This window comes from Podarcis liolepis (genome assembly GCF_965112155.1).
Source record: "Podarcis liolepis genome assembly, chromosome: 2".
NCBI classification, from domain to species: Eukaryota; Metazoa; Chordata; class Lepidosauria; order Squamata; family Lacertidae; genus Podarcis; species Podarcis liolepis.
Window position 1 is genome coordinate 38,750,584 of NC_139555.1, and position 16,538 is coordinate 38,767,121.

Sequence of the window (16,538 nt, forward strand, 5' to 3'; positions counted from 1 at the left end):
TTACTTTATATTGGTCTACTCTGAATAAAATTTAGTTGAATGCCTTGAAGTCAGTGGGGCTTATTCCTTACGGGAAGATTCAGTTGCATGCTAAATGTCTGCTGTATACTATTACGTGCAAGACACTGCGTGATATGACCTAGCATAGGAACATAGGATGCTCCCTCATGAGCCCAATGGTCCATCTAGTTCAGTACTGTCTACATAGACTGGCAGCAGCTCTCCAGGGCTTCAGGCAGGGAATCTTTTCCTAACCTACCTGGAGATGCTAGGGTTTTAACCTGAGACTTTCTGCATGCAAAACAAATGGTCTATGGTCTTTCCCCTAAGCTATGACCCTTCCTCAGGCTTTTCATAGGTCTCTGGTTGATCCTGGTAGATGCTTCAGAGGCAACATCTCTCTTGTGAAGTAACTTAAGCCATCCGATCTCTGACTTAGAATCAAGCTGACCCATGGCAGGACGCAAGATCTTTAACTGACTGTATTGAAAACTAGCCGAGGGATGTATTTTAGGACCATGAAGGGGAATGACTCTGTAGATTTTATTTTATTTTTTAAGAGACTGTGGCCACTGGAGAATTACAAACCATTTACCTCATGCTTAGTTGATGTTTCTAGGCAATGCTCTCAAGTGGCACTTGTATGCAGATGAAATGCAGTTTGGAGTTCTAGTATGTTATGGAAACATTTTCCTGTGACAAAATATGCAATGAATGACTTGGTTTGAAATCCTGCCAGCCTGTGTGTGCTGCTATCACAACATTAAATGACTTTTACTTAGGGTGAAAGTTCTTGTGATAAATCATGGAAAAACTGACTTGTGCTATCTTTAGTCACCGTGCTGTTTCGCTCTCACAAGTCATTCACAGCTCTAAAAATACAATTTATATCACCACATTCCTGGAATTCTTTCAGTTCTTACATTCTGATTTAAGTGGCATTAAAGTCCCGGCTGCAAAGTTCAAGCCACGGGACAATATCTCATCAGGGGATTAGTTGTCACCTGAGTTCAATACATTGTTTGCAGTATTTATTTGATCTGAGCTCCAAACCTAATGCAGAAAATCTCCCTACACATACACCTACTACCTGGTTATGTGGAACAAAGGCTAAAATGATCTTGGGACAAGATAATCATTTAATAAGCACACTCTGAGCACAATAAAGATTTAAATTGAAACACATGCATGTCACAGAGGCTGCTTGCCTATAGAGAAAGCCTTAGTGGGGTCCAGGTTTACTCTCAAAACCTACTAAGATTCAGTCCTCGTGCACCTTCTCAGAACTGTAATTTGTTGGTGTTTTGGACTCACACATCTTTGTCATTTTCCAATTGATTAACTTATAAGACTTTTCCAAAATAGTTATTGATTTAAAGACACCAGCATGTCTGCCACTCGCTCTCTGGATTTAATTACAACTTTCCCTGATACTTCATAGTTTAAGCAGAACTGAATGCTTTCTAATTTTCCCTGATAGGGACCATGGGGTACGTTGTGTTCTTTATCCCAACTGGCAGATCAACAAAGCTGAGCAATAAAAAGCTCAATTTGTGTAATAAACTGTGGTACAATCTACTACTTAGGCACAAGGTCCTTGAAAACATGCAACCTTTTCTGCACATTACTTTAAACTCAAACCAGATGGACACTTACAATTTCTTGTCTTTCATTCAAGTGGGTCAGGGAATATGTAGTTGGAGGGAGTCTGTTTCACCACATTTGTATCCTCTCTTTTGCCTAAGTAGCTCAAGAGGCACTTTAGAATCACAACAGCCCTGTGAGGCAGGTCAAGCAAAAAGACAGTGGAAAGACACCATCACACACACACACACACACACACACACACACACACACAGTACTTCATCCCACCATTAATGGATTGTCATGGAAAAGAGCAGGAACATGGAGCAGAACAACTATGCCACTCTTATAACTTAAGAAAAAAAAAATCATTTCTATATGATTCTATTTAGAAGTGACTCCTATTGAGTCCTATTGAGAAACATAGGATGCTGCTTTATACTTTTGGACCACCTAGCTCAGCATTGTCTACACCTAGCTCAGCACTGTCTACACTTCCAGGGTTTCAAGCAAGGGTCTCACCTAGCCTGATGTGGGTATGTCAGAGATTGAACCTGGGACCTTCTGCAATGGGTTCAGTCAGGCTTATTTCCAGGTCAGTGTGCCTAGGATTGCAGCCAAAATGACCTATAGCAATCTCCAGATATGAACCTGGATTTTCCACATCCAAGGCCACAAATTCCTAACTTAGCTTCTTTAAAAACTGTCCTGGGAAAACAAAAGGCAAACACAAAGCAGGATGTGTCCTTGAAATATTTAGGTAAATTCAAAAATCTACTAGCTCATGCAATCAAAATGGTGCAAAACTGACTAGTACTTCTTAACCTTTCCATTACAAAGACTATTATATTGCCAGCAGCATGAATAACCTTAACATATGCCATCCTGGTGAGTGAAGGATATCACTCCTGCTCACTTTCAAGAATAATTACGCCGAATCCTCTGAACTCTAGTGTACGCTTATGCAGTTACACTTCCTTTCATCTGCATCTAGCACATGGTCCATACATAACATGCAATTTTATTTTATTAAATATAATGTATACCCTATCTTCTTGCAAGCACACCACAGTGGTTGCTATTATTATTATTATTGTTATTGTTGTTGTTGTTGTTGTTATTCCCTTCATCCGAAGATCACAGGGTGGTTCACAACATAAAAATACAAAATGAGAACACAAAATACATAATAAAACAAACACAAATCAATAACCCCATCCCACAAACATATTAAAAAGGCCATAGAATGTTCAATCAGCCCAAGGCCTGGTTATAGAGGAACATTTTCTGTCACCTAAAAAATGTAATGAAGGCACCAAGCAAGCCTCCCTAGGGAGAGCATTCCACAAATAGGGAGCCAGCACAGAAAAGGCTTGTTCTTGTGTTACCCCCTCTGGGCCTCTCATGGAGGGGGCACACAAAGAAGAGTTCAGGTTGGCTTTTGTGGGGAAAGATTCTATGATAATGCATTGCAGTAAACAATAAAAAAATCTAATCAAAACCATTAAAATGCTAACAGAAACCATCCAATAAAATTAATCAATAAAAAAGGCAGCAAGGTGCTAAGGACCTTTAAAGCAAAAAAAAAACCTCCATCATGAAATGAGCCCAGAAGCAAAGTGGCAGAAAATGCAGATCACACAGGCACATAACGATTTCTTTGACTGACCTGTCCCAGACAATATTCTGACAACATGATTTGGGACCAACAGACACCTTTCAAAGGCAACCCCATAAAGACAGAGTCAGGATTTAAGAGTCACTTCTTTCCTCACAGCTTGCAGTTTTAAAGTCTGTTTATCAGAAAGGTAGGTATCTCACCATATGCCAAAGTAGCACCATACTTTTGCATTTATGTATGCACCTTGCTGCCATATTCAGAGCATGTTATGTCTTTCTCTCTGATTTCTTAGGAAAAGGACTCACCATTCTTGCTCTCAGCAAATGTAGGGACTTGGGTACATGACTGAAGGTTCAAGTTTCTCACTTCACTGCAAACACAGTCCTTGAGGAACACTTCTGAATTTCCACTGGGTGCATTTTTCTGGTCTGAAAGCTCCTGTTTAATCACACCATTCATCACTAGGCCTGAAGGGACTTTGTCAGATATCTCTTCCTCTACTTTGAAAGTCCCACGCTTTCTAAGAACTGGGACTCCAACAAAAAGCTGTAAGGAGAAAAGTTGATATATGACTTGATATGATACTGGAGGCAGGACAGAACACATGGAAATTGCATTGAGGACACAATAATTGCCATACATTCTGTGTCTCAAAAGTGAGGCTAGATAGTCATACAGTTTGACTTCAACTGCTTCAAATGGCAACAGAAGAGTCAAGAATTTTGTCCCCTCCATTTCCTATCTAGTTGTGGTATTATATTGCCATATATCATTTTACCTGTAATGGATTTGTGTGGATCAGCAACCAACCATTTGTTCCAGAATTCAAAACTGGGTCTGGCGGGAACCCAGGATGCTCTGCGGCAGCCAGGGGAAGGGGTCAATGGCCACAAAAAAATGGTGTGGCTTCCAGGAAGACAGGAGAGCTGCCATGTCGGGTCTCAACCTTCACCCATCCAGGTACCAAGTAAGTGACCATTATACCACAAGGCTCTATGCACTGGAGCTCACATAGCTGTCAATGTTTTTCTCACTTTGAAATTTGATGGAGTAATACAAGTAAAGTAATAAAAATCACTGAGGAAGTGACTGTCATAGTAACTATGGCTGGGAGTGGGAGTGAAGAGCAATTTGATTCTGGGTCTACCTAGTCTAAATCCAACAGTATATCCTTCACTATCCACTGGAGGGGCAACATAGTATTGAACCAGCAGTGGATCAGGGTTTACTGGAATATGATGATAAAGACAAAATGCTGCCAATGCCCACATTTACTGATTATGCAGAAAATATATTTGTGTGACCACACTGTCCTGAATGTGCTAACTCTACCTACTACCTGACAGGATAAAAATTGAGTACACAGTCGACTTCCGGCGAGCCGCGATCCCAGCGCAAGCAAGGGCTTGCACCGCGTGGTGAAGCCCGAGCTATTCTGAAGGATTGGGGCGACTCCAGGGCGCGGAGACCCCTCAAACTCTTTGGAAGGGTGTTCAAAGAGTCTAGTTCCCAGCACGACCGGAGAAAGGATCAAACCGGCTACCAGGTAACCCCGAGAGAGGCGACGAGAGTAGCGGAAAGATCCAGCGGGTCCGGGGAGCCATTTTCTTACCTTCAGATAGCGAAGCCCTGCGCTTGCAGGAAGAGCGGCTTGTTTTCAAAAAAAAAAAGGAGACTCCGATATCTGCAACTTTGTGGCTAAGAGGGGAAACAAAGAAGTTTCAGAGTAGCAAAGAAAGATGAATGGAGTTCAGCGGGTGGCCGAAATCAACTAAGACACGGCAGGAACGCAGTACAAAAGAAAGTGAGTGACTTGCCCGGGCGGAAACATAGTCTCTTTTTCGGCTTCCCCCCCCTCATGAAAGTAACGCTGTTACAAAGGGAGAAGGGGAAGAAAAGAATTTCAGAGGGGAAAGGAAAGAAACCGGAAGGGTCCAGGCGAGAGGGAGAGTGGAGGTCCCTGACTTTTGGCGATTTCTGATTCTACTGGCGAGTAGGAGGCTGGGAAGGTTACGGGCAACTTCGGAAGAGAAGCCTCGCCGCCATTTGAAATAGGAGCGCAGCGTTTGTGCGGAGAAAAGCGAAATTACGATATTACGTGTCAGCGTTCTATAGAGAACTATACACTTTATCAGGAACTGCATATGGGGACAAGAGTTAGAAATGCGAACTCTGAGGACAATTTAAAGATTTGGTAAGAGTGGATGCAGATTTGGGGTGGAAGCGGGGGCTAATTGGGAGAGCTTCTGAGGGCAAAATGGAGCATGTGAGTGGCGTTTAGACCTTCTATCCTTCCTCCTCCTGGCTCTCCCCCCTCCCCCTCACATTAGATACCTGTTGTGTTCCCGTTCCTACCTACCCAACCCCCCTCCTTCTTTGTTAAACTCCCCGAAGTTCCCGCAATTTATGGACTAAGCGACAGGCGAACTAGAGGAGAAGCATCGGTCTCTGGAAATTGTAGTCTGCCGCTGGGAATATCAGACACCCTAAAGACTTATTTTTGAATTATAAACAGACTCTGTTTGATAAATAAGACCACGACCAGAACTGTGAGAATTCGCTACGATAATCTGCTAAGATTTAATTTAATTTCATTGTTTTGGAGTGTTATATAAGAGTTCATAGTTTATTGTTTATAACTTATTGTCCATAGACTCAAAGACTACAGATTCGGTCTTTGAAAAGATAATTACGGGGTGAGAGATAAATTATAATAAGGGAAAGAAGCGAACGTAAGGAAACTGTGGGAGAGATCAAGAACGATAAACGCGGGTGGAAAGGGACGGTGGGGAAAAGGATTACATAAAATACAAGATGTCTCACACAGGAAGGAAGGGAACGAATGGGGGTACACCTGTAGAGAGGAGAGGCTCTAAACAGGAAACGGACTTTAAGACAGACATTCTGAGGATGTTTGCAGAGATTAAACAAAGTCAAGTAAATGTTGAACATAAGCTAGAATCGGTGGACAATAGAATTGGGAAATTAGATAGAAAAATGGAGGAAACTGTGAATGAAATTAAGGGCCAAATAAAAGAAATAGCTAGGAGAACGCAGCTCACAGAAGAAGGTTTGAAAAAGACAAAGGTAGAGATAAGAGAGGTTAGAAGAGAGAAGGAGAAGATCAGAGCAGACGTGACGGAAATATGTAAGACACAGGAAGAGATAAAAGATATTATAGCAATGAACGAATTGAGGCAAAGGGAGGTAAATCTTAGGCTGAGAGCAATTCCAGAGACACAGAACGAGAATATAAAAGAAAAGCTAACGAAGGAGTTAGCAGAATGGATGGGTTTGCCTGTAGAAGAAATGGCCAACAGTATACTAAACGCATTTAGAATGCGTGTTAACACAACAAAAGCAAAGAAATTTCCGGGTGATTGTCTGATTACATTTGATAACAAAGCAGTGAGAGACAGGATCCTCCAAAGGAATAGAGAAAAAAGAAAAAAGAAAAAAGATTGAACATAGACGGAAATTATATAATTATTTTTAAAGACGTCCCAATAAGATTGCTTAAAAAGAGAGATGCTTATAAACCTTTGGTGCAAACACTGAGGAAGAATAGGGTGGAGTTTAGGTGGGAATTCCCGGAAGGGATAACATTTACATATAGAGGTAAAAAACATAAGTTGATAAACTCTGAAGAAACCGGGAAATTCCTTAGGAAATACAAGGAACTTAAAGCAGAAGCTCAAGAGGTAGGAAGAGTGGAGGGAGCCTCTCCAGAAGAATTACCAGAAGAATTAAAAGTGTTGGAGGAGGGGGAGGGGGGGAGGATGAGTCGGAGGAGGAAGAGGAGAAAGAAGAGGAAACAGAGGATCCAGAAAATATATAACGGATAGAAAATTTCAAAAATAACAAAAGGGTAATATACGGGCTATGGGGTTAAAAATCAGGAGTTGGAATGTTAATGGGATGAATGATAAAAGAAAGAGAAATAAAATCGAACAATGTCTAAAGAGGAAAAACTTGGATGTTATCTGTCTCCAGGAGACACATGTGGCCAGAAAGCACAGAAAAGTGCTAATCAACAAACGGTTGGGAAATGAATATGAAGCCCTGGATAGGGTAAAAAAAAGAGGTGTGGTATTGTATATCAGTAATAAGATAGAAGCAAAAATAATGTTTAAAGATGAGGAGGGGAGGATGATAGCGGTAAACATCAACTGGCAGGGAGAAAAAATATTGTTAGTGGGGATATATGCTCCGAATGGCAGCAAAACTGAATTCTTCAAGAAACTAGAAGAAAAATTAATGGAATATGCTGACCAAAAAATAATTCTAATGGGGGATATGAATGCAGTCGTCTCACTTGAAATGGACAGACTTAGAGATAGAGCAAACAAAGAAGGGAAGTTGCCAAAATCTTTTTTCTCTATGGTGGAAAACTGCGGATTAGTAGATATCTGGCGCTTGAGATACCCGTTAGAAAAGCAATTCACCTTCTATTCAGAACCCAACCAATCCTTCTCTCGAATAGATCAGATCTGGATTTCTAAAGAAATATGCCCAAGAATTAAAAATATAGAAATAAAGCCAAAAGTAATCTCAGATCATAACCCACTAGAGATGGAATTGGACAGCTATGAGAAAAGATCCTACAGATGGCGACTAAAAGATTACCTGTTGGATGATCAAAAGGTGGTGGAAATGGCAAAGAAAAAATTGACGGAATACTTTAAGGATAACTGGGGCAAAGGAACGAAAGAAAGTACAGTCTGGGATGCTAGCAAGGCGGTCATAAGAGGATTTTTCATTCAACAGAATGCAATAAAAAACAGGAACAGAGAAAGAAATAAAGAGGAAATTCTAAGACAAATAATGATAAACGAAAGAAAACTAGTTCAGAAACCTAACTGTACAGAAACAAAGGAAAGAATAAAAATTCTTCAAACCCAGTTTGCCACAATAATAAATAGGGAGGTGGAATGGAATATAAAAAGACTTAAACAAAGGAATTTTGAACATGCTAATAAACCAGGCAAATGGCTTGCCTGGCAAATTAAAAAAAGGAAAGAACAAGGGATAGTTAATAAAATAATAGTAGAAGGGGAAGAAAGAACAGACCCTAAAGGAATAAGGAGTGAGTTTATGAGTTTCTATGGCAACTTATACAATGACCAAGAAAAGATAGGACAAAGGAAGATAGAAAGATACCTGAGAGATAAAGGGGGACAAAAAATTCCACTGGAGGGAAAACAAAGACTGAATACACCTATTGAAAACAAGGAAATAGAGGAGATAATTAAAAATTTGAAGAGGGGAAAAGCCCCAGGCCCAGACGGGTTCACGGCAGGCTATTATAAGGAAATGAAATCAGTCCTAGTGGAACCCCTGAAAAAGACAATGAATATAATATTAAAGAAAGGGGAAATCCCGGAAACCTGGAAAGAGGCGTTTATCACATTCCTACCCAAACAAGATTCGGACCTAACCCAAGTCAGAAATTTTAGACCAATCTCATTGTTGAATGTAGACTATAAGATATACGCAGGAATCCTGGCCAGAAGATTAAAAGATGTACTGGCAGATGTTATTCATAAGGATCAGGCGGGATTTCTGCCAGGTCGGCAGATGAGAGACAACATAAGACACATTGTGGACATGTTGGAATTCCTGTCTATTAGGTTTAACAAACAAGTTACAATGATGTTCATTGACGCCGAAAAGGCGTTTGACAATGTGGTATGGAACTTTATGTTGAGAAACCTGGAGTACATGGGTGTAGGTAGTGACTTTTACAATGGGGTGAAAGCAATATACACGGAACAGAAGGCCAAGTTGATTGTAAATGGAATAATAACGGAAGAGATTGAGATAAGGAAGGGAACAAGGCAAGGATGCCCTCTCTCTCCGTTACTATTTATAACAGTGTTAGAAACCCTCCTAAATTCTATAAGGAAGAATGGTAATATAAAAGGGGTGACTCTAGGTCAGAACGTTTATAAAACCAAGGCCTTCGCGGATGACTTAGTAGTGATGACGGAAGAGCCATTAACATCAATAGGAGAGATAATGAGAGAGATAGAAGCATTCGGAAAGGTGGCTGGATTTAAATTAAATAAGACGAAAACAAAGATGATATATAAAAATGTGGACCCAAAGACAACAGAATTAATCCAACAGCAATGGCAGATAGGGAAGGTAAAGAAAGTCAAATATCTTGGCATCTGGATAACATCTAAAAATATGGATCTTTATAAAAATAACTACGAGCCGGTATGGAGGGAAATAAGGAAAGACTTAGAGAAATGGGGACGTCTAAAACTATCTTTATGGGGAAGAATAAACATGATAAAGATGAATGTTTTACCAAGACTGATGTTTCTGTTTCAGTCCATACCTATAATAAAAGGAAGTAAGACTATAAAAGAATGGCAGAGAGTAGTTTCGAGGTTCATATGGCAGGGCAAAAAGCCCAGAATCCAATTCAAATTGCTTACAGATGTAAAAGAAAGGGGGGGGTTCGCGCTGCCAGATCTTATGCTATACTATGAGGCGACATGTCTAAGTTGGCTAAAAGACTGGGTCAATTTAGAGAATACGGAATTACTTGATCTGGAGGGTTTCGATAACCACCTTGGCTGGCATGCCTACATGTGGAAAAGTGAAACGAGAAAACACAGGGGATTCAGAAATCATATCTTTAGAGGACCGATAATAGAAGTGTGGGAGAGATATAAAAACATACTAGAACCGAAAACACCCCATTGGTTAGCACCACTCGAAATAATAAATAGGAAAACCATCAATATGGGAGGTAACCGGGTAACATACAACCAACTAGTAACTAAAGTGGATGGGAAATGGAGAATTAAACCCTACGAGACGATTAGAGAATACGTATACGATTGGTTTAGTCACCAACAGATTAACCAGATGTTCAGCAGAGACATCAAAGAAAGAGGGTATGTAGACAATGACTCAAAATTCCAGACGGAAATAATAAACAGTAAGGTGAAAAATATATCTAAAGCATATAGGATGCTGTTAGACTGGAATTTGGGAAACGAGGAGGTGAAATCAGTGATGATTTGTTGGGCAAAAGACGTAGGCCACAGTATACAATACGAGGACTGGGAAAGACTATGGAAAGATGGATTGAATTTCACAGCGTGTACGGCGATAAAAGAAAACGTTATGAAAATGTTTTATAGGTGGCATTTGACACCTGTAAAACTCTCAAAAATGTATAAGGTTAGCAAAAAGTGTTGGAGATGTAAAGACGCAGAGGGCACGTTCTACCACATGTGGTGGGAGTGCGGGAAGATAAAACAGTTCTGGGAAAAGATATATACAGAACTGAAAAAAATATTAAAGTACACGTTTAAGAAAAAACCAGAAACTTTCCTACTAGGAATACTACAACGAGAAATAAGGAAGGAGGATTGCAAAATGACATACTACGCGACTACGGCAGCTAGAATCTTAATAGCTCAAAGATGGAAACAGGAAGAAACCCCAACAGTAGAGGAGTGGAGATGCAAATTAACAGAATATGCAGAGCTAGATAAATTAACGGGAAAGATCAGATATATAAAAGATCAAGTGTTTATCAGGGACTGGGGAAAATATGCAAACTATCTGGAAAACATCAGTGATGGGCAAATAACGCTAAGGGGGTTTAGAGAAGTATTGTGATAGACTAAGGTTATTGTATAAGGAAAACAGAGATCAACAATGGATATAATGACAATATAAAGGATGAAACGTGCGACCGTATTTATTGACTTCGTATGATTCGCGGTCAGGCTGAAGGAAGTCCCAAAACAAAGAAATATGTTATGAAAAAACTACGCAAACAAGAATTTTGTGTGCTCTTTTTGTTTGTTGTGATTGAGAATTTCTGTATTTTTCTTTGTATGTTTGTGTTTTGTTGATTATTTGTGTGCATGTTGTCTTTGTGGAATAAAAATAAAAAGAATTTGAAAAAAAAAAATTGAGTACACAAGGGTTCAACTGGCTTAAGCATACCACACAGATATTCACATAGTCCATTGTTTACATAAAGGTCTCCATTTTGGTACTTCAGCCTACTTTCATGACCACAGGAGAACCTCATTCATTTGTAGCAAGAGTGCAGGTTGGAAAATATAAGTATCAGTTTAGAATGGTTACAGAAGTTAAAAACAATTTCTTTTCCTTGAGGACGGGAAATGCTTCCTTCCTGATCTGGCCCATTGAATGCAGAAAACTGAGAGCACACCAGCCCTCTTCCAACCTGCCACACTATTACCACACACAGAAGTTATGGACATTCAAATAAAAGATCACAAAAATGTAGGATTTAAGTTTTAAAATTATGAAAATGCATTATCATTGGAAACAATGATCCAATATGCATATGTATTCATCTCTAGCTGCCAACCTCCTCCTCAATTAATGAACAATGAGATGTTCACAAACTTAGATATAAGATTCTCAGCTGCAAAAATAAGGGTGAGTACACAGCATCTTAAAGCAAATAATAATAATAATAATAATAATAATAATAATAATAATAATAATAATGATGATGTCTCCTAAGTGGTATAACTTCCCATTAATATAATAATAGCCCATTGTGGCTTTGCTGGGCCAGTTGTCCACACAAATTCCCCTCCTGATTTATTAAGATTTCCCCCCCAGCAATTTTGGCATGCAATATGTCCAACAGCATGGCAATCCATCCACAGTTATATCCAAAACATCAAAAATCCTCTTCTTTATGTCATTAAGAAACAACTAGCAATAACTGTTTATTCTTGTGTTTTCAAATATTCATCTTTCTTAGCATTTTGGAACTCTTGATGTGATGCATCTTTCCAGTGGAAAGTTATTGGTGATGACAGGACAATCCGGGAAACTGCATCTGCTCACCAAAAAAAAATAAAAAAGTAACTTTGTGCAGCTGAACATTAAATCTTTGATGAATTAGGCCCAGGGCTTTGGTGACGTCTGTGCTGAACCAATATGACAGTTTTATATGGATTATGATTATTTATGTTTGTGAAAAATAGTGAGCGGGAGCCAGCAAGGCAGTGTCAAAGCTCTGGGACCACCAGCATCGGTGCTCCTCGTGGAGGCTTTTTATATTAGTAGAACAACATTATTCTGAAATTTGGAGCATGTGTAACCGTTTAATTTTCACTAACTGTAGTAGGGTGCTTCACTGAAAGCCGGGGGTCATGACATGCTGTTAGAGACGCCTGCTTTCACAACACACTCAAGTAGCACTGGCGTACTGGGCTCACTACCCCTCCTTGCAAACCCCCATGTCAGATTTGGCCTCAAAACATTCCACACTGTTCCCTCACTTCAGCTTGAACTTAGCATATTTATAAAGCTTAAGCATACTTGTGAGCCTCAGAACACATCTCCCATCATACACTGCTGCCAACATATAAATTGCAAGACTATACACAGAACAGGACGTGTCCTGTCTCTTCTCTGCCTATAAATATTAAGACCCATAAAGTCTCATTACAATGGTAGCTTTACATGGGCTCTTCCAAGCAAGATGAAATCTGTTGAGTAAAAGTTTCAGACAACTCTGCTACAGTGTTTCTGATTCTGCTTAATACCAAGACGTACAAAGGGGCCATAAATATTTGAAACAGTGAAAGAAAAATGTCTTCTCCACAACTGTCCGGATTCAGTTTTAATATAACAAGGACAACCCCATTGTAATACTGGCATCCTAGACACACCAATACCAAAATGAATGAATGAAATAAATATATACATTTAAGTTGACACCAATAGGTTTTATCACACAGCAAATGTTTGAAATGGTCTCTACCTTCCATCTGTCTGCCCACTGTGTTCAACATCTGAGGACCTGCTTCAAGTTCAGGGCTGAGGCTAGCAAGAACATGAAAGCAGACCGTTTCAGTTGTCTCACCCGGGTGGTGGAAACTCTGCCTGAAGAGGTTGTTTTGATCCCCTTTCTCCCCCCCCCCATATACATTGCTAAGGCTCCCCTGCCCCAACATTTCCCCTTCCAGCTGTGTTGTTTTTGTTTGCATGTGTTCACTCCTGTTTTCATGGCATTCAAAATCTGCCACCTGAGGTCTCTGCCTTAGAGACTGAGAGACTACTCCTTTTGAGATAAAACTGGGACTGCACACATGAGGCACCGAGGACCATCATGACAATTATGGCTAAAGCAGTAAAGAAAGAGTTTTTGAAACCAGTGGCATTTTAAAATAGCCATTCGAACAAATATACAATTTGAGCATGGAGATGCAGGTAAGCACACTAACTGCTAGCCTTTAAAACTCCTGCCTCCCACAAGTTTTCCATGTCTGACCTGTTTTGTCTCTCTTATTGCCAATAGCCAACAGTCTTACTATTTCTCATGAAACAAATATATTGTAGATATAGTACCCATTGAGGATATATTTTACAGAATTAAATATAATACTAGTGAACCAGTAATATTTTCTCTTGACACATCCATGACACTAATCATACACAGTATTCAAAGTGTTTCACATACATTGTCTCAGTAACAATAAATACGTAAGATAACAGCTTCCCTAAGCCATCTAATGAGTTCACAGCTGAGTATGTGTGATTTGGACTAACCGGCTGATTCCTCCGTGCACTTAGCCACTGTGCTACATAAGCTCTGTCTAACCCTTTCCCCCCCTTTCTGTTGGCTCTTTTTTCCCTGGCAGGTCCCCTCTCTTGCAGCATAAGATTCTACAGAATTACCCAGGCCCACTACAGTCTTTTCTGCTTGAAGGACTAAGCCTCCGCTTCAGCTTCAAAGGATTTAATTTCCTCATCTTCTTGGCTGAGCCTCTCTGGGATTTGGAGGTGGGCTGTTGTGAAATCACCACCTATATGTGAGCATGGCTATAAGACGTCTCTGATGCTGCTCACCCAGTCATGCCTTTGGTTCTCTACACAGCTCACTTTTTGCTTGATTTGTTACGGGGCCAAGTTCAAGGAGTTACTACTAGTAATTAAAGCCCTTAACAGCTTGGGACTAGTTTACTTGAAGGATTGCCTCACCTCATATATGCCGACTCAGCCACTTACGGTATATCTGCAGAACTTGCAGAACTGGCACTGTTACAGATGCCATATTATACCCATTTTGCACTTGTAAGAAATCAATATTTGAGTGACAGCACCTACACTTTGACATCAGGCAGGTACCTTCACAGTACTCTTTTTGGTGCCTGCTAAAAACATGTTTGCTTAGACAAGTCTACACCTATTTAGAATGCTGGTGTGTTTTTAGTTTATTGCTGGTTTTAATTTTTTGAATGTTTTATTTGTTTTTACTAATAATATTACTGTTTTGTAAACCACTTTGAGGTTTTCTACAATCAAGCAGTAAATAAATTTTATGAAGTAAAATAAGAAATAAATAAGCTTTGAGTTTGGGGTTTGGGTTTTTTTTTTTTTTTCTCATCTAGGCATGTGGATGGAGAGAGGTAAGAACTAACCAGTCTCTGGGATGGATCAGATTGAAGCAGATTTTATTAATGTTGATTCTTGGAATTCCTGCTTTCACTTCCATGCACTGAAAATTTCTGTGTTTGTCAACTCCTACATTGGAAACTTGCTGAGCAATCTGGAAATGGGTAGGCAGTAAGTCTGATGAATATATTTAAAATCCATTCTTACTCACAATCCCAAGACATACATTACAGGCTCACTTGTTCTTTGGAAAGTATGGACCAGGCAGGGTGTTCTGTTAAATAGGTTTGATGGTTGAGCAATGCAATACATTTCCCTTTGCAAATTTAAACTCTAAATATCCATTTCCTCCAGAAACTCAGTGACAGTATTTCCATAGGTACATTTTATTGAATTGTCCAGATGCTTGTAAAACAACCTGAAATATTTCATATTTTTTTTGGGGGGGGGAGGGAAACACACTAGACCCCTGGAATGTTTCAAAAGCTGTTGGACCTGTAGTTCCCTGCATGGATCTTTTGTGAGACACCTGAAACACAGAGTACAAGCCTCCCAATTAAGGGACCTTCTTTCAATGTGGCCTTTACATCATTCTCATTAACTTTTCATTTAAAAAGGTATTTCTAAGGTAGTGATTAAAAAAAACACAGGGAAAGGGAAGCAAAAGAAAGTGACAAACTTTTCGTCCATCAGCTCCTTTTGTTGTTGCCTGCAATGGCTTCCTTCCAAAGAAAGTTGTGTCAAGTGCAGAGAATGTGATAGAATAAGAGGCTCTCCCCACCACCACCACCTTGGCTCCTTTCCTGATGACCTATCCACCCTTCCATCTTCAGAGGATGAAGCCAAAGATTTAGAGGAAGTATCAGACTGGCAAAGGGATTTCCCCCACAGAACCTGTCCCAGGCATCCCCATGGCCTTGGAAGAGAAGCCCATGTTACTATGACTCTGACAGAGACTGCACCCATGTTCTCAGACTCCAAGCCCAAAGCCGCAGCAGAACCACAGTCTCCATGCACTGGAGTTAATGGTTACCGAAGCAGGTTCTAACCCAGGCTTCCTCAACCTTGGCCCTCCAGATGTTTTTGGCCTACGACTCCCATGATCCCTAGCTAGCAGGACCAGTGGTCAGGGATGATGGGAACTGTAGTCTCAAAACATCTGGAGGGCCACGGTTGAGGAAGCCTGTTCTAACCCTTAATGGAACAGGCTTCTGCCTCTGCGGGTGGAGCTAGCCGTGGCTCTATTTAAGACTCCATCTGAATCGGCTTGTGGTTGAAATAATATTTTAGTCTGCTTGTATCATATTGTACCAGAGGTATTCAGTGCCCTATCTGTTTTGCTTGGACTTGTCTCATTGGAACCTAACCTCAGCTTTCCTGACTTTGCTTTATTGGAATGTGGCTGCTACTTTACTTGAACTTGAACTTACTTGATTTTGTCGTGCTAAAACCCAAGCATACACCTAGCATGCATGTATTTGTTTCTGGGCACTGCCTGAGCAAAGGTAGCTACCTTTTTCTTTAGCTCTGGGGCCACATCCAGGTTTGGCCAATTCTCCAGCGGCAACATTGCCAGTGTCTTCTTTTATTTTGCTTTTTATTTTTTTATTCTGCTTTTGCAAATCAGTAAGGGGGGACTCCAGGCTTTTTGTAGGAACCAATCAAAATCATGAAACACAGTCAAAGTTAAGTCCTATAGTTGATTTCATTGGAATAATATGCATGTGTTTAAATATTTTCCACTGAAATTAGTGGGACTTAGGTGATTTACTTTGGCTGGATCATGCATATGCTTTTTCAAGCCCCTTTATCTTTCCAACTCTTTTCGCTGGATGGAAACAAACACAGTGTAAGTCTAGATGTCTCGTTCATCCACTTGTCTCCCATTTTTTCCTGTTTGTCTTAGCAAAGATTC

At 40.1% G+C, this 16,538-nt stretch overlaps 1 protein-coding gene across 4 annotated transcripts in view; it reads right to left on the reverse strand.

Annotated features, from left to right (window-relative positions):
• The window catches only part of MYOCD (myocardin), a 233,328-nt gene that overhangs the window by 93,463 nt on the left and 123,327 nt on the right, over positions 1-16,538 (reverse strand). For 2 of the 4 annotated variants that reach the window (XM_083487486.1, XM_083487488.1), the window contains exon 3: positions 3,511-3,751. The exons of 1 other annotated variant lie outside the window; for it this stretch is intronic. In XM_083487486.1, coding sequence (XP_083343612.1) covers positions 3,511-3,751 — 241 coding nt within the window. Of the gene's footprint in view, positions 1-3,510; positions 3,752-16,538 lie in introns of those variants that run through there. One more of the 4 variants, XM_083487490.1, reaches the window with a different exon arrangement.